The sequence below is a fragment of the Leiobunum rupestre genome, chromosome 4 (assembly GCF_980474605.1).
Source record: "Leiobunum rupestre chromosome 4, qqLeiRupe1.1.hap1, whole genome shotgun sequence".
Classification (NCBI taxonomy): domain Eukaryota; kingdom Metazoa; phylum Arthropoda; class Arachnida; order Opiliones; family Sclerosomatidae; genus Leiobunum; species Leiobunum rupestre.
The window spans coordinates 47,109,717-47,129,077 of NC_143387.1; the positions used below are offsets into that span (position 1 = coordinate 47,109,717).

At 36.6% G+C, this 19,361-nt stretch overlaps 1 protein-coding gene across 1 annotated transcript; it reads right to left on the reverse strand.

Moving 5' to 3' along the window:
• Nucleotides 1-14,855: 14,855 nt before the first annotated feature.
• On the reverse strand, nucleotides 14,856-17,933 carry LOC149948031 (spindle assembly abnormal protein 6 homolog). Its single transcript, XM_090171502.1, has 12 exons — nucleotides 17,672-17,933; nucleotides 17,519-17,598; nucleotides 17,348-17,452; nucleotides 17,109-17,283; nucleotides 16,853-17,050; nucleotides 16,681-16,797; nucleotides 16,081-16,350; nucleotides 15,880-16,023; nucleotides 15,616-15,823; nucleotides 15,293-15,483; nucleotides 15,162-15,226; nucleotides 14,856-15,103 (listed from the first exon to the last, which is right to left on the reverse strand). The coding sequence occupies exons 1-12, from the start codon at nucleotides 17,849-17,851 to the stop codon at nucleotides 14,908-14,910; spliced, it is 1,929 nt and encodes a 642-aa protein (XP_090027628.1). The 5' UTR covers nucleotides 17,852-17,933; the 3' UTR covers nucleotides 14,856-14,907.
• Nucleotides 17,934-19,361: the final 1,428 nt, after the last annotated feature.

The following is a 19,361-nucleotide window of genomic DNA, read 5'->3' on the forward strand; positions in this document are numbered from 1 at the left end:
TTATTTTTTTACACAGTTTTCACTAAACTCTGAAGGATAATGTTACCATAAGCAACAACAACACCCTCGTCACTCGTAACCTTTGTACTAAGCGTTTATCCCATCGTTGGTATAAATTATGAATGGTATAAATTATGAAAAAGTAAATTTTATTTTTCTGAAACAATAAATCGCTCTTATTAACTATTAGAGTTCAGACTAAATGTCGTCTTGTTTTTTAATTATTAATTTACTCCTGTATTTCTGAATAGTAAAAATATATCCACCAAGTGCTATATATTGAAAAATTCATGTGAGCCTTTCATTATCAGTAAAGAAAGATAGATCCTTCTCTAATGGTAAAACAGACGAACCAATTTTGAAATTACCTAATACCCTCTTCAGAAGCTTCTAGGTCTTAGAGAAAGATTTAATTTTTTTAATTGAAGTTACTATAAACATTACTGCATAAAAGGTGTTCTAATTTGTTCTGACAGGGTATTTTTTGTCAAAAACTGTTTAAACTAGAATTTGGATCTCAGTGTATATTAAGTAAGCAAGCAATGCTTCAATATATGAATTTCGAAGAAATTGAACAAGATTTCACGGTTTTTTTTAAATTGTTATTTTACCGGTAGGTGAAATACAAAACATTGTAGAGCACACTCGAAAGCCCTGAAATAAAGTTAGTTTCGGTCTTAGTTTTACCACGAATTTATTCATATTCAACCATGAATATAGAACAGTAGGTTATATACCATCATTATTTAAAAAAAGGCTGGACTTTCCGCCGATTTATGTCACAACGACTATTTAAACGAGCCAATCGGATTTGAAAGGAAATTACGTGAAAAAATCCGCTCGCGCTCTGGAGTTAAAGTCAGTCAATTTTGCGTTTTGCGTTTCGTTTTTAAACTCCATAACTTTTACATTAATTATGGCTTAAAAAGTGCTTTAAAATGTGCGTTTCTACCAATATGACTAGTTAACAAGTCGGCCCAGGCCGTTATATTAGTTCCACATCGGCGTATTCGGGTGGGCAAACCCATACATCCTTAGGAGACACAGGTAGGCAAACTAATACAAAAGCTGTTGCGGCTACGTGATTTCTTATCGTTTGATATATAAATTTCCACCCTAAGTTAAAGAGTGAATGCCGCCCACCATCAGGATACCCGGGTGGGCAAACCAATACCAAAGCTGTTGAGGTAATGTGATTTCCTATCGTTTGATAGACAGAAAGTATCAAAGGTGAAATAGGTAAGCAAAACACGACGAACATAATTCTTTTAAATTATTATTATTATTTAAAGAAATTCTTAAACTGGGATTAAAATGGGTTTATTTTAGGAAATTTATATCAAACAATTGGGTAGTTTAGGCACCAAAAGTCATGTAAATTCGCAAATTCATAAAAAAAATACCCATGAATGTAATTTTGCGTAAAATAGGAAATCAGTTGAAGACGCGTCAGTGCGATGATTTCATCGCAATTTTTAGGGTCGGAAATCGGGGTTCAAATCCCGCTGTCGACGATATTAGAAATTATTTTTCGCAGCTGCATCTACCATGTGGTCGCTTTCCACGACGCCGACGCCGCCAAACAACACTTAACGACATTCCGTCCATAGCAACAGTGTCACTTCGAATGTATATTCGATATGAAACTAAAAAGTGAATCTTTTGAAAGCCATTCTTTCCACCTCTTGTGACAATTTTAAGAATCTATAGTTCATTAGTTCATTTACGTAACTTATCGAACCTATAGGCTTAGCATAATTTGAAGTCGGGTTGAATGATTTTTATATCTTTGGCTACAGTTAGGAATTTGGTTTGAATTTTTGAAATATCATTTTCAATTCAGTCAAAATACTTTATTGATAAGTTACACTGTCAAGACTGGGTTTCTCATTCCTTTTCGGTTAATGGTATATATGTTTAAGCCTTTGTGGTTTTAAAATTCCTTTCTCGTTATCAAGGAGCAATAATTATCTTTTCGGTTAATTTATTTTAGATTAACTAAAACTAATTTCACGCGCAACTTTCACGGTTTTTTTTTACCAATAATTGCTTTTATCAAACGGACTCAAAATATTTATGGACTCGAAATTTTAGGCAGACGACTGTATTCGGTGACGCCACTGTGGGCGGGGTTTAAAAGCTCAGCCTTTTTTTTAACGTGATAGCGCCAGTATCATGGTTTTACTCAGATATAAGATTACGAAAAACTAGTTGGTACCAGGGGCAATAGCTTTTTTCCAAATATCTTATTTATTTTGTATATGAAACATTTATTCGGTTAAAACTACAAACTTCATAAGTACTGCTTAATGATAGTTCCGTTTGATGCGGTACAGATCTCAGCAAGAGGAAACATGTCACTCAATGCATTGCCGAGGGTACTCAGCGTCAAGATACACCACAACTGCTCGAGTTTGATGCGGAGGCTCACCATCATGTTGAAACCCTAGTCGGCTGAAGTTGGCCAAAGGAATATCACCGAGCGGATACTTCGTCCGGCAGGAATGCTAAGTAATTCTTCCCGTTCAGACGATTAGGCCGAAACACATTAACCATTTCTCTCACCGCCAACAAATCTGGCCATACGTTGAGCCGAAATTAGATTTAGTGGTGATTAGGGAATCCCCAATTTAGGTGGTAGAATGAACACTTATCGGACAGTTGATTGAGAAAATAGGGGTTTTCTTAGACAAGTTGATAAGCCAGTTATACAGAATTAACCTCGACTTTCCATATCTCCATCATGAAGAGTACGCTGTAAGACCGCTCGAAAAGGATGGAAGTGCATGGTGATGGCGAAGGAACCTCCAGACATAGTTCGTTGACAAACCCAAGTCGTAACTTGCTCTTCTAATATGTGTATGCAACGAAATAGGCTAGGACCGATATTATGATGACCTGCTCCATGGTACCTGGCAGTGGCGGATACATATGGGGAACGCGAGTTCATTTAATGTGAATTCCTCCCTGAAACAAAAGGGATTTGTTATTTCAAAGAGTAAATAAATATCTATCTACCAAGCGCAGTTCACGGCAAGGGAAGGGTGCACCCCCGCCATGTGACTTGATGATTTGTTATTACACCCATAGCTCAAGATGTCTTTTAGCACCCCCCCCCCCCTTGAGTTTTTTCTGTATCTGCCACTAGTACCTGGGATGGATATTTCCAGTATTGTTATAATTTCGAGAATGCTCTTATGACAAGGTTTTATGTTTGGATAGCGAATATTAAAGGAAAAGTCTAGGTTGGGTAAAACATGGGTATATTTGAAAGATCATGTTTAAATAAACTCAAAAATATCAGTCGTAGAATTGTATCTTTTTTTAATGACGAGAAATTAATTTTTAAACGAACCAAATTTACCCGCCAAGCGAGCTGCCATTTTGTTTCGCGGTGACGTTTTAGGACTTTAATCACGCGCTGTTCGCGCTATAACAGCGCTCTCTTCACTGCGCGCGCTTGCTCCGCGTGCGGTCTGCGGAGGGAAGGCGAAAGAAAATGGCAGCTCGCTTGGCGGGTAAATTTCGCTCGTTTAAAAATTAATTTCTCGTCATTAAAAAAATATACATTTTTACGACTGATATTTTTGAGTATATTTAAACATGATCTTTCAAATAGACCCAAGTTTTACCCAACCTGGACTTTTCCTTTAAATAAATGGTAGCGTATAGTTTCACCGAAAAAACGTTTACTCGTTTTTAAGAATAAAGAGAGATACTTGATAATAGCCTCGAGTAACTTGCAAGGACAATTTTATTAAGGAAGCCGCCAATTTAAATATTTAATTTAACAGGTTAGTTCATTTGCCGAATCAATCATTAGTTTCCTTTGAAAGACGTGTGACAAAATATAACCACGTTTCCAAATTTTAATTGGGAAAAGTAATTAATTAGACTTTTCAGTTAACATAGGGCCGCCTAGCTTTCAACGCGAGAGGCTCACTTAGTTTCTGGATTTGCTTCTGCTAAGCAGAAGCTTTGTGTTTTAAAATAACAAACCAAGCAAAAGACAAACGGTATGACCGCCACCTTAACCTCAACCTTAGACAAATAATAAATTTAATCTATAGGTGGTTTCTTTTCGCTTGTTCCGGAATTTCGAAGTAGGGTAAGAAGAGTAACGCTATGATGTCATTTTACTCTGATTCTGTGGTGGCGCATGGTTCGAGTCGGAGTAAAAACGTTTTTCCAAAATGGCTGCCTGTGCCCCTTTTAGCAGATAAATTCTGACTAGCAGATGACAAAATTCTATTTACTCTCTTTACACCTCCTTTTCATTCTAACATTGTGAGAATTTCAGAAAATTGTCACGGAGAATCTTCGAAAATTATGAAAAATAAAACTTTTCTAGTTTTAGACCATTCTTTTTGGTCGACTTCGACTACGGAGTGACGTAGACAAGAGCGATTTTCGAATCACACATCATAATTACTTTTCCACTCTTTAATTTTGTATATAATATCTTAACGTTTGTAGAGTTTATTCTGGATAAACTTTGCGTACATTTGTTTGTTATGATGTTTCGTAAAAACATGAATTCTAAATTTATTTTAATGTCTGTTCCTGTTTTTTCAGTTCGTAGAACTGGTTTTTGTATAATATAATTTAGGTTAAAGTCCACTGACAAGTAAGTAGAGTATAAGTTGTCTAAATTAAAAAATATATAATAATAGAGAAGAGATACTTCATGAAGTATCTTGTCTCTATTATTATATATTTTTAAATTTAACTTTAGCCATGACTTTAAACAATTAAAAAAAATATGATTATAAGTTGTCTAATTATAATACTCTACAATATGGTTCTCTGACGACCTTATCGTTTCGCTATTTTGAAAGTGGTTTTTTCGAAGAATCTTACGGATTCATAGCCATCTCTAATAACAAGGGCCTTATCATAATACAGTTGACAATAATAGAGCCGACTGTTGATTTAAACGACATTGAAAAATTATGGTTTATTTCTTTTTCAAAAAAATACATATCTATCAGGGTAAAAAAACTTAAAGAACAGCTAATAAAGCGGATAAAAGTCAAAATTGTTAACTTCAATATACCAAAGCACAAAAAAGAAGCAAGTTAATTTTTAATAGAAGCATTGTGGTGCTAATTTAAATGGCATTGAACAAACTATAGTTTATTTCTTTTTAAAAAATCCATATTTGTCGGGGTAAAATAACTCAAAGAAAAGATTATTGTTTATCTTACTCAACCGGTATTGACTCAACCATAGTTTATTTCTTTTTAATAGTCCATATTTGTCGGGGTAAAATAACTTAAAGAACAGATTATTGTTTATCTTACTCTACCGGTATTGACTCAACCATAGTTTATTTCTTTTTAATAGTCCATATTTGTCGGGGTAAAATAACTTAAAGAACAGATAGAATGGAAATACATTTGATAAAATTGATTAATGAAGTGACGTAATTGAGTGCGAACTTTCAACCTCCTGATCCGTCATCTGCTTTGTATATAGCAACTAACGCCTTTGGTTTGTGTCTAAATTTCAAATCATTTCAACAGGGTAAACCTAATTTCTAAATTTTATACAGTAAATAGTATAGTAGTGGGAATGGCTCACGATGATAACAAGATGTCACGGACATTTGCGTACACACAATCCCCCCGATGTATTAACTATATTTTAAATCATCTTGTACAGAAAATGAATTTTTCGATTTACCTGGTTTGGGAAATAAATTAGTTAAACCCGAACACGTTAATTTGAATTAATTTTAGACAAACTGCATTTTTAGAGTTACTTGGTTTCTGGTTTTTGAAATAAATTAACGAAACGCGTACACTAAAATTTAAATTAATTTTTAGACAAACCGAATTTTTCTAGTTACCTGGTTTTGAAAATAAGGTAGCGAAACGCGAATGCGTGAATTTACAATAATTTTTAGACAAACTGAATTTTTCTAGTTACATGGTTTTGGAAATATTAAGGTAGCGAAAAGCAAATGTTTTCAGGAGCTAGTCAGCTAGATGGCACCTGTATCAATTGGTAAGAAATTAAAATATCACAATAGTGCGCGTACGCGGGGTATGAGGTCCCGCGAATTGGCCAGAAATCTCACTTAAAATTAAAATTTCTTAATGCAACCGAAAACGTAGTTTAGAAATAATCAATACTAACTAGTAATATAATTATGAACCAAGTAGGTCTTAATTTCAAAAAGGATGTAGGTTTAAAGTCGAAAATCTCGAAAAGCCATTAAAATAGCAAAACGATTAACTTCTGGGGCTCCAATTTGCTTTCGTTAACATAAGTGGCGCCGTGAAATGTTTTTGGTCTTGAACAAAAAAACCCCTTGCTTTCTGAAGCCGACCGTTCTACAACTTGTATTTTATTAAGAAATAGTTAGCTATAAATAACGATCTAAACCTTAGACAAAGACAAGTGGTCGAAAAGGAAAAATACTACGAATAGAAGTTTAAAAAACTAATAAAGATGAAGGGGCAGAGAATATTCTTTGAGGGGGAATGGATTAAATTGAGGGGGCAGGTGGGGGCAAATTTCATTCGAAGGGGCAACATTTATTTTTGAGGGGGCATTGCCCCCGAATGCCACCCCCCCCCCCGTGGCTACGGGCCTGTGCTTTGGATTGAGTATCACTGACCTTCTAAACCTAATTGTTGTGGAATACGGCATATGCGGCATCGGCTACAGTGTACGTGGGCTCAGTACACACAAATCCCTTATGTGTAAAAACACAAATAATATCATTGGAGCCCTCCTGGGGACAATTGAAATTAACGCTTTTTTGATGGAAAGATATGAGCAACATAGACTGAAAAATTAATCTATTCATCCAACACGAACATCTAATTGGAACCAATAAAATTTGAATAGTACGACCGTTACTTTATAGACTAATTTCACTACGTAGCTTTGGCTATGGACGCCATTTTGTGAGGGTTTTTTTCTCTGTGCGAAAAAGCATGGATGACGTCGTGTCACGAGAGACTGAAATCAGTGAATAGCGCGTGTAAATGTAGTACGAAAACGAATATTTCCGAACAAAAATCCGTGTTAGGATAAAAATGGTTAAAGAAGATGGCCCCCTAAAAGTTTCGTAATGTGAACGAAGCTCATTGTTGCCAATAGTAACCAAAAGGCCCATATCGTTAACGAATTTAATTGAAGTAATTTTTTTTAATTTTAACCGAAACTTGGTTTTTGGATCTTAGTGGTTTGTGGTGTAATTATAGATGGGGAAGGTTTAATTGAAGCAGGAAATGGATTTACAAGTTAAAAAAATATTCGCGGAAAATTGTAACGCTTGTTTACAAATAGATAAGAAACTTTTTTTTTCTAGAGCAGCCCCTAATTATTTAAAACTTTCATTAACAAAATTGCAGTGACAAAAATTAAAATAACCGGTCCCCGTTTCCGTAGCCAAAAATCTGATATTTATCCCCTCCCCACTTTTGAAAACGGCGGGTCAATGAATGCCATATAGAACCTACAGCTTCGACCGCTTAAGGCCATTTCCGAGACATTTTTATACATTGGCAAAGATAGGCCTAATGGTACGAGATACACGAGCGTTAATATCAAGCTTAATTGTTCGAAATTAGGCTTTCGATTTCGCGGAGAAAGTGATCATATTGCGCGTAACTGCTCAAGCAAAACCGCTTGGGGCCCCTTCGGGATTTCCAATGGAATTAGACATCTTTGGAGTCCCCGACACCCGCGGAAATATCACCACCTCGTAATTGGAGATTTCATCAAGGTGAAAATTGTCACGGATGGCGATGATATTTCACCAAATTTATACACGTTACTAACATTTTATAGATAACTTTTTCCGAAGTGAAAGATACAGTCAGTTTATTAAAGGGGGGCGGTCCAGCTACAACCAGTTGGATAACCCTATAGTCCATTAAAAACTAAAATTTATGGCGAAAACCGCATCAAAAAATATTGAGTGGTTAATTTTTAATAAAATAAAGAAATTTCGGGAAATCGAAAAGTGCGCGTCCGCCGCGACACCTGGTGAGAAGTCGATGAGACAGAAAAACAACGTAAAAGCGCGCGCTGCTGAAGACGCGAAAGATTTGTTTCGCACGCGCGGCGCGTTCCAGTTATAAGAGACTTAAGCCTAAATTGCTCGATTTTAAAAGTTAGGATAGTTCGCAAATCGCTCATACGGGGTTAGGGGCGCTGGCGGCAGCCCCTAAGATGGCGGCGAAAATTCAAACCGTTATTTTTCGTTTCAACTTTTTGGGCCACAAGCTATTTTTTCAAGACAAAAAAGGTACTTGTTAGTATATTGAACGTCTTGTTAATCTTTTGATACGGAAATAAGGCCATATTTGGAAAAGTTAAGTTATCATATTTGGAAAAGCTTGGCCGTTCCCCTTTAAGCTACCTTTCAAATGAGGTTTTGAAATCATCTAATTTATTTACATGTCTGTAATATCACTATCATAATAAGTATAGCGCTGATATGACAGCTATATCGCGACAAATAGAAAAAGGCACCCATCTAAGCAATAACGTGGCTTCTAGACAATAGTATACCTACTTTTATTTTGTGTAATTGCCTTTTTTTTTGTTTTTTCATAATTTTTTAATTTTTATTTCTGTATTCTTTTAATACCAGCGTGATGGGCTTTGCCTTTTGCTGGTTTCAATAAACTTTAGAACTTTAGTCCCAAAGTAAAATAGGAATTATAGGACTATTATTTTAAAATTATACCAGATTTATAGCAATTTAATTTTCAGGAGTCATAAAAGGAATCCTGATAACCAGACCGTGCACGGATGAAATTTAAAATCTTTGTTCCGTGGAGATAAATCCGTCTGTTACGGTCTCAGTTCTCACGAGGGCCATGGCTTTCGAGAAAATGTAAATACAGTTGCTGTTCGTGCGTAATCTTTCAGGGGTGCGTTCACTCGAGGCCCCTTGGTGCAGTGCGAGTTTGGGGCCCGTTATGCACTTCCCCTCCGAGTGGAGGCCCCTAGGCCAAAATATAGAAACTAAGATATAGAAAATGGAATTATAGGATTTAAAAGGATAATTCTACAGTTACATGGAAAATTATGAATTATAACATAGGTTTGACCCTTCAGCAATTTAAAACTTTTAAAATATAATAATATATTTTTATTTATAAATCATTTACTTCTATTGGAAAGTGTTTAATCGTAAATGTTTGATAGATATGACCATATGTAACATAATTACTCATAAGTGTGCCAGAAATAACTTTTTCTCAATGGGACCTTGTTGCAAGGATATGAGGTAATTGACGTCACTTCCCAGTCGATAACGGTTTTATCTTCATCAAAACTAGTTCTGGCGGGGAGGGAAGGAAGTTAAAACCAGTTTTACGCGACTTTAGTCCGTATTTTCTTTGGTGGCTGTGAAACCAGGTCTCATTTAAATTTTTAATACAGAGATGTTAAACAGAGGCACACTTACGAGCAATTATGTTACATATGATATGACCAATAACCTATTTATTTATAATTGGGGATAATTACAGTTTTAGAAGATGTTTTATTGAAGGGCCTATTGAATCTCATGTCGAGGACGTGTTTCTCTGCCCCTCTCGTCAAAAGGGGAAAATTCGACCTTGACGCAGTCATTCTTTCTAAATATAAAAATATATACATTATTTCCATTGTAGTACATAGTTTGTAAAATAAATTTAATTTCTTGGTTGTACATTTCATTATAATTTATATTTGGCGCGCTCACTTTTGTGGAGCTGCCCCGTGTCTTTCCGAGGACTCCAATAAAACCGTTAAACGTTTTAGAGATCCGTAGATGTTGTTATCTTCCCTTAAATGAAATTTGAAAGAACACCTCAGCTCCTTATCCGCATTTCACTTTTTCCATTATTGGCAAGGCCTTGACAACTATTATATAATTACTCAGCTTATAGAACACCCCCTCACCTTAAAAGATTTTTTTTCTTCAGTCGTCGCTTATTAGAATTAAAGATATGTTTAAGTCTTTTTTATGAGCTTTTAAGAGACATTGCTGTTTTATTTCAGCGTGTTCGTGGAAGCGTATTTCCGGTCATACAAAAAACAGGCAGACACAGAGAAGCAGCCACCCCCTCCGCGCTACAGAACCCTCTGTAGGAGAGTATCCTTACGACGATCCCCCACGAAAACACCAGAGAGAGACACCTCAGACAGCACTTCACCACCTGCCATCCAGGATGACGCGCGCTAACCTTATCACGCCACCCGATAAGAACAATCATGATCGAAAACGATTTCTAGCACAGATTTTCACTTTTTTTCCCCCCGAAAGTCTTTCGGACAAAATACCGCTTAGATGGATTATTATCCCCGAATTTTAGCAATTAAAGCAAATGGCAACGCCAAAGAAAACTCTTTTGAGTGATTTCCCATATTACACCAAAAAGTTGCACTCACCCGAAATATTTTAATAGACGCTTCAATAAATCATCCTCTCAAGAAATAGCCAAGAAGTAATATTTCCGAGAGCCAGGACCTGCAAGTCAGGGTTTATATAGTGCTTATTAAAATAATGGGAATTGTTCACCTTTACGGCAGCAACAAGCATTCCCCATGGCGTTCCCTTTTAACCAGGTATCTTTTTTGACATATTAGGCCTTGGAAAACACTACGTTCCGTTTACAGGTGAAAGGTTTCCATTATTTCCACAAGCATTATATAAACATTACCTTGTGGGTCCTGCATGGCTCTCGGAAATATTCTTTCTTGGCGATTTCTGGGGAGGATGATTTATTTAAGCGCCTATTTTAACTCATGACGAGAGAAGCTCCGGTGATTTCTCAGTCTAACCTGCATTGAAAAGGTACCGTAACTCTTTAAAAAAGAAATAATACACCACAATCTATGTCGATAAACATAATAAAGGTACCGTAACTCTTTAAAAAAGAAATAATACACTACAATCTATGTCGATAAACATAATAAAGTCATGTACATTTTCGTATTTTACCCTTAATTTGTTTAATTAATATTATAATTTACTAAATACAATTTGGCGCTAAGCCTCGGTCGGACTCACTCTAGGTCACCTGCCGACAGCGACATCTATTGAGTCGCCACTTGCTTTAAAATCGCGCTGAAACTTGCAGACCTAAAATGATTGGGTGAACCGAATGACGTACGATGAGGGTTTGAGGCCCAATGGGTGTCGTGATCCTAGGAAAATCGCCTTATTACATTCGAGGAATGCGTAAAGCGTCTTCGTCGCTTGAGAAAATCAAAAATTGGGGTTACACAGTCTGACTTTGACCCATTTCTCGTGGTGTTTTACCATCGCCGCGAATCGGCCTTTTCTCGTGAGGAGAGGCGAGAGAGAGAGAGAGAGAGAGAGTCGGTGTGGACAATAAAAAAATATTCCTAGGAGAAGCGTACTTCCGTCGGAGGGGCTAGAATTTCGTCTCGAGTAAAAGTCCGCGGGGCTGTACAAGATTATTTCCACCACCTGTGACCTCCTCGCTTCCTAAGGTCACTCTCGGTATGATCCCACGCGGTAGCTCTCGCGTTTCCGGTTGAGTTTCACCTCTCTCCCCATCCTTACGTCCCGTTTACTTACGACCCCCCCCCCCCTCATATCCCCACCGAAAGTCTAATAGACAGGCTCACGCAACTTGCACTTGAAACGATACGATTAGGGTAGGTAATTCAACTTCAAATGAATAGCAAGTTTTCATCCAATTCAAATATTTATTAAGAAAATAACTCTCACAGAATTATATTATTACAAAATAGGTTAAAATATATCTAACGCAAAAAAACGGTTTTTACTTTCGTTCCCAAATTACGTAACGCGGAAAAAGGGGGGTTTGTGAAAGTGTTACCAGAAGTCTATAATCACCTCCCGTATATGACTTTCTATTCTTCACGCGCAAATGTTTGTTTGTTACGTAATAGGCGCTTAAATAAAACATCTTCAAGTAAATCGCCAAGAAGTAATATATCCGAGAGCCAAGACCTGAAAGTTGAAATAATGGAAACTTTTCACCTGTAAACAGAACGTCGTGTTTTTGCTAAGCATTGATTTGTCACAAAAAGCTACCACGTTAAAAGGAAACACTTGTTGCACACTGTACAGGTGAAAAGTTTCCATTATTTCAACAAGCACAATATAAACAGTATAGAGTAATGGCACTCCGTAGCTTTGACCGTGGTCGCCATTTTGGTCGCGATTTTTTATCTATAGGAAAAAGCATGGGTGACGTGCAGTGACGTCACACTGCCATTACTCTATATTTCAGGTCCTGCTTCTCGGAAATTTTACTTCTTGGCGATTTCCTTGAATTTGTTTTATTGAAGCGTCTATTAGCTAGCAGGTTTATCAAAAGCTAGGGGTAACGTTAAGGGAAATATAACCTCCAACGCGTGCTTTAGGTACCTTCCCATTTAGGGCTAGAAGTCTTTCCTATTGTTACTGATTCTTTACCAGGGAAAGGGGGTAGATAAATATATTTTTGGGTTACGCAATACTTAATTTGTGAGCGGTACTAATCAAAAAATGTTAGGTGTAAACTATTTGCCAGTCCGGAACCGTTCATAGAACAGATTCGGACTGAGCTATGACTTCACCAAAACGTCCCGAACAATTCATAGCTTGTTGTACGAATAGTCTGAAATTCCACCATAGTGTAAAAAACTATTGCAGACGAATTTAAGAGAGCTCATCCTTGGGTTCTTCAACAGTTCCGAGAACCGGTTCCCGGGAGCGAATACTTTGCGTTAGAACGGTACGATGATTTTTTTTTGTCAAATAGTTTGCGCGAGGACTCATCGAACGGTTCTGGACTGGCTAATAGTTTTCACCTGTTGTATATCGTTTCTAATTCGGAAGGTATCAGAGGTAAAAATGTTTTCTGATATGAACATTAGAGAGTTTCAGCCACCCATTTCTAGGCGTAAACGCGAACGGCTACTCCAGATCCGAGAAACTTATCTGACGTTGGGAACACAGGAATCCCGCATTTGAAAAAGCACATGACGAGTGAAACTAACAACAAAGGCCATTTTTTAAGCTAATTAGGTCTCACTTTTTCTTCTAAATGAAGTTTAATTGGGTGCATATGGTATTGTGGCCTTCACACCATTTTTTCAGAGTTAGAAAGATGTTATTGGTGCATGTGGCAACGTGGCCTTATCAATATTCTATTTGAAACATAGATGGCACCATATTTCGTAGGAATGTGAATGACCCGGATCCTGGAAAGGAAAACTGTATTCCCCCGTCGCACCTACGGTAATGTAGCTCGAGCTAAAACTTTAACCTAAGGCAGTGTTACTAGATTAACATATATGCGTATACATATAATTTCGTCTGCTAGACGTTCGAAATGAGAAGTAGTAATGGGTTTTTCTTGGTTTGGTAGTGCAAACTGATTTTAATTAGTGGAGGAAGCTGAATCCTGAATGTTTGGTTTTAGTAGCAAAATATTGTAATACTAATTAAACAATATATATTTGCCACTATTTGCAGTGGCGTAGCTAGCATGGGTGGAACCCGGTGTGGATATCATAGTGTGCTACTTACTAGTAGAACGTGTAGAAAAGTTTTTTTTCGAATTTTTGTTTGCTGTACGACCTAATTAGCGTGTGATTTTTCAAATGCGGGATTCCTGTGTTTCCATTTCAGAAACTCATTATCGACAATTTTTGACTTTTTGAGTTTGAATGCTCCCCATAGGCTTCGTGCGTAGTTTAAACCATGGGCCAAATAATGATAAATCGTAACAGTCACAATGGCCGTTACTCAGTATTATTATACAACATAATGCGTTTCTTTCTGCCAAGAGTTTTAGTCAAATATAAACGTACAAAACGCACCATGTCAAATTATTCATGTACTTAATTTTTCCGATAGTGGTTGTCATATTTAGATTGCGGTCTAAAAGAAACCCTTAACAACTAGTTTTAAGTTACCTAAATATTATAGTATTCTTATTTTCATAAAAATTAAAAAAATCGATTTATCTTGAAATGCCATTTTTGGAGATAACGTGTTTCTGAAACGTAGGGCAGTCCTGTCTACCCCATAATTTCCATCCTCTTAGGTATTTGAAACCATTTTTTCTGAACGAAATTTTTAGCCAAACCTCGGGAAGAGACGTAGACCACGGCCAACTTTGATCTCTCGCGCTACAGCGGCCATCTCATTCGTTGACGTTTCTGTGTTAACCTATGAGCAAAATATGTGTATGACGTGAGCGCCCCTAGCGGATTATTATTTTTAGAATAGTTCTTACATTGAAGACAATATAAAAACCGAGCGTGGCGCTGAACTCCTACACGTTATAGTACAGTTTATAGGGGAAGCTCGCCGAATTTCGATGAATGTGTTGGCCGCTGTAGCACGAACAGCGCGTGATCAAAGTTGGCCATGCGTAGACGTTCCCGCAGGGCCGCGTTTCCGCCTACTGCGCCTTGCCAAAGATAATTTAAACTCGTACCCTAGATTCGAAATCACTCTCTCCCGCGTTGCCGATAGCGTTTACCCACTTCCCGCTGGAACTCAGAAAAAATTCGCTCCATGGTTTGCCCCTTACTGCAAACGATGGAGCCCGATTATTCTGAGGTCACGTGCCGGAGAAGGGTAAACGCTTCGTAACAAAACCGTCAATGGGAAAGCTCTCAGTATTCGAATCTAGGGTGCGAGTTTAAATTATCTTTGGCCTTGCCTAGGGCCTGGACATCAGAAGGGTCCTGGATTTAAATGGGTTGCTGAAGATAATTTTTTCTAGGAACCTTGGCTGAAACTCAAAACGCGTACCCGGATAATTAAGCGCCATCTAGCGCCAAGCTAACTTATGGGAAATTCAAACTAGGCTAGAGAAATAACGCACAAACGTCTGAGAATAACAGTAACCAGCTGATTTAAAAATTTTATAATTACGAAATTTAATACAAATATAACTTTCATTTAGACTTGTTAGAAATGGGGGGCGTTTTACCAGCCGTTACCCTCGAACTCCTCTGCGGTGGAAAACTAGAACGTGGAGTTTTACTTGATATTTGTTTCACAGCTGTATTTGAGGCTGTCATAGCTGTTGGCGGTATAATAGGATCGGGTTCTGGCGCATTATTTCTATTTTGGTCTTCTGTACTCTGAGAACTGCCAAAAATTTGTTAAAAGTAACATTTCGCAATCATAAGACCTTTAAAGAACTTACCAAAAAGGCACTCTGCTTTGAAAATAACTAGGATTTGAGGCAAATGGTCCATTACTGGTACAGATCTGCGTGTAATAGGATAGATAACCTATGATTTTAAGTATGAAAACAATTTTTACGAAATAACTAACCGGAGAACCACTGAGGGTTGGCACTCTTGCTTGATACAAGACACTTTGAGGAATGCTGGGAGTTGATGTCATTGCTGTATGACGAAATGGTATGGAAGATACGTTTTTCAATGGATCAGTTGTTATTCCGGAGACAAAACCTCTTTTCTGGATTCCATTTTCATTAAGTTGTTTATTTAACCAAGCAATCACTGCAAAAAGTTTTAGAAGCAAAATAGTGTAATGTAACTTTACTGCAAAAATTTTGAGAAAAAAAATGAAACTCTAGGATTTAGAGTCAAGTTAATCTAATTAATTCTAACATCAAAAAAACAAAATATTACCATTTTCATTGGTTTTATTGTGCTTTTGAGCTTCTTCAAGTTTCTCCTTGGTCAAATTCAGTTCTTTTCTCATATCCCCAAGTTCACTTTCTATCTGCTGCAGTAAATTATCTTTTAATTTTAAATCTTTATCCAGTAAGGTCGCAAGTTTTTCTTTCTCTAGAATAGCCTCTTCTTGCTTGCAAGCAACGTCTCCGTGTATCTTCAACTGGAAATGACCAATCAATCAATCAAAGATGCAATGCAAGGTTAAGTGACGTTTACTTTTGTGTGATAACTTCGAATTTCATTCTGCAATTTCTTGATAATCTCGTTTCCTTTGTTCAAATCATCGGAAACCGTTCTTAGAGCATTTTCTCTTTTGGCTACTAGCGCTTGCTTTTGGTCCAAAAGTTCTTCAAGTTGTTTCTACCAAAATTATATGATGTATTAGCCACTTCTATCGTTTATTTTAGCATGCTGTACCTTCTGATCTTGCGTAGTTTTGAGCAATTCTTGAGTTTTGATGAAAATTAATTCTTTATCCCTGAGTTCTTGAGTTGTGCCGGCCAATTGAGATTTCAAGGTTCCTATCATTTTTAAATGTTCGTGAAACTGGGCGTCTAATGACTTGTTCTCCTTCGTAAGAGTGGCATTTTTTTGCCTTAGCTGGAATAATTCATCTTCATTGTTCACAAAATGGCTCCTAATATCCCTGGTTTGCAATTCAGCATTGATCAATTTAGATTGTAACTCCTAAATTACACATGTATGAATTGGTATAAATTACTTATTTTCTATTAATACAGTTCTACAGGAAACTGTGATGGGCACCACTAATCTCATTGTGAGCGCTTTTGTTATTATGAGCGAAATTGAGCGAACAAATGTTTTTTTTAAAGAGCACGAAACAAAAATGAGAGCGCCCATTTCTGCACTAAAAGAAAAAAAAAACAAAAAAAGAGGAGCGCCGATTTAACCGCTCAAAAATGAGTTAGCGTGAGCAGATATTTGGCTAGCGAGTGCGAGTGAGCTGAGTGGCTCTTGGACAAAAATGCCCAACACTGACTTAAATCAAAAACATACCTTATTTTGTAGTTCTAGTAGTTTCACCTTTTCTTCCAAGCTTTCTTTTTCTCTCTGGTGGCAAGCTTCAATACCTATCTTAAGCTTTTCCCTAGATAGCTCAGCTTCTTTTTGAACCTGCACCAGTAACAATTTGAGCGTACTACTTTAGATACTGTAAACAAGAGCCTACTGTTAACAGCTTCTGTTGTTCACTACGAAGTTCATCCGAATATCTACGATTTGAACTTGAAATTTCATTCTGAAGGGACTGCCGTATTCTTTCAAATTCCTGATTTCTAGTTGACATATTTTCTTGGCAGTGATGCAAATGATTTTGATACTCGGATTGGGCAACTTTGACAGAGTTTTCAAGTCTTTCTTTTTCATCCTGGTGGTTAATCAACATGGGTTAAAATAAAATAAGATAATAGCATTTCTCAATTTACTTTGAATGATTTTAATGTGGACGCTAAGTATTTCTTCACAAATGTATCTGAAGCTGGGGAAAGCTTCAGCGATAAATGCGTCAAATGTTTGAAAGGATTGGTTTCGATAATATCCAGGTTAATACCATTGATTTCACAACCCAAATCTCCAGATATTTTTAAATTTAACAAAAATCTTTTGGGTATAACAAACTGTTAGTAAAGGGAACTTTTGTAAATTGATTTTAGATTTTTTATACTTTGGTGTTTCTTTGTGTTCTTCCTTTAAGCATTGCTCTAATAGGCCAATGAATTTTTGTGGAAATGATGGGAAGTCAATTAATAGACCTTGCTGCAATTTCAACCTAAATCGATTGGTATTCTTTTAACAATCATTAATGGGTATTTTAAGCAGTTAACATATTATTTACTGTTGAAAATCCTCCTCATTGAGATTTAAGATGTAAATGAAAAATGGTTCATATTCATCAGTTAACCTAACCACTAATTCCTTGAAAAAGAGAGGACAATTAATTCTATTAATGTGTAAGATGCGAGGCGTGTGATGGGGAGTTCAAACTTACTTTCCGCAAAGGTGATAAGTTTGAAGTTCTCTCTACAGTAATGTATAATTTAGAACTTCTTGGAATGGAGGATCCTCTTTCATTTATTGCTACTAATAAGGCTTTTGAAAACAGAAGTTCCACAGATGGTTTTGGTTCTACCTCAGGACAATTAGACATAAATCCATTGTTTAGAAACATTTCTTAACAAACTATAATAATTGCATATTTCAATTCTAAAAGAGCTAAACATTCAAAATTAAAATTTGCGTAATCAAAACAAAAACATAAAATCAGAGCTTAGCCATCCCAAATTTTCGCGGTTTTACTTCGTTTTATGCCCTTGTACTCTCAACGTCACAACAAGAGTCTTATTGAGGTATTGAGTAATTGGCTGGAAGTCATTCGGTTACTGATACAATACTGCCATCTATCTGAAATAAAATGCCTTTCTATTTTCACACTAGATGGCGGTATTGCATCAGCAGCAATTTGATAGTATACAGGGTGTCCCCAAAAAACGATACAGGGCGAATATATCAGAAATCGTTTTCTCTAGGAATTTAAAATATTTAGGTTACGTAACTCGTGCAGGGGGCCAAAGAAGAATGGTAACCTCGGTGACCTTGAACCATGTCTTCAAGGTCATCCAAAAACTATCTCGAGAACCATAAGTGTTAGAAAGTTGGTTCCAATTAGAAAAGTGTTCCCCGTCACGTTTTATGTCTACATAGCGTGAACATGATCGGATTCGACCAATAGTAAGTTGAGAAATTTTTTACCAAAATCACAAACATTCCAATAAGAAAGTTGTTCTTCGTCACATTTTATGTATTAATAACTTTGAAATACTTTTTGAAATTATAATTTTTACTTGGAATTTTTGCTCTAAACCTAATGGTTCTCGAGATAATTTTAGTATGACCTTGATGACATGGTTCAAGGTCATACAATTTTCCGAATATTAAAATCATCTACCATTATGCGATTGTCTAGCAAATTTCGCTAATGTAGCACGACATATTTTGAAGTTATTAGCGCTGTCTTGCAATTTTCCCTTTTACGACCTTTGTGATTTTGGTAAAATTTTTCAAAACTTACTATTGGCAAAAGTAAATAAGGGGAAAAAGTCTGGCACTTGGGTAAAATTTTTGGGCTTCGGAAATGACTTCCCCCTCGCCTCTTTACAGGGACACAAAGGTATCGGTTGTACTCCGCCACGATGAAAAATAGTTCTCTATAAAATACGTGAATATTTAACTTTTGCTTTCGATAATTTGGTTAATTTAGTTCCTAAATAAAGTAGATATACGATAGAAACTAAAATGCGACATTTTAAAAATAATAACACGACTTTTGAAAAGAAATAAACCGTAACTAGAATAACTCTCACTTAAATCGTGGAGAGCGTGGCGCCATCTAAGAGCAGAGATCGGGACTAATTGGTATATCTACGAGGTTAAGGCCTAAAAATTTGCAAGTTTAACTGAAATAATAGCTAAAGCTACGAGCTTTTTTTGTTTATCTTACAATTGATATAGTAATTTTTAATTAAAATCAACCGTTATCGAAGGAAATAATGGTCAGAATTTGACAGAGACTATTTGAAATCGCGAGGCGGTGACATGGTTGCCAGGGAATAAAATTCAAAATTTTAATCTTGAGCGCGGACCGGAATACGACAAATGCACTACTTTGCGCGTAATGTGCT

Excerpts from the sequence above, each read along its gene's own strand:
- LOC149948031 (XM_090171502.1), bottom strand. The coding sequence starts at position 17,851 with ATGTTTCTAAACAATGGATTTATGTCTAATTGTCCTGAGGTAGAACCA. Across the intron at positions 17,599-17,671 it reads ACTTATCACCTTTGCGGAAA|GAATTAGTGGTTAGGTTAAC; the intron begins GTAAGTTTGAAC and ends CTCTTTTTCAAG. Across the intron at positions 15,227-15,292 it reads CAACCCTCAGTGGTTCTCCG|ATCTGTACCAGTAATGGACC; the intron begins GTTAGTTATTTC and ends TATTACACGCAG.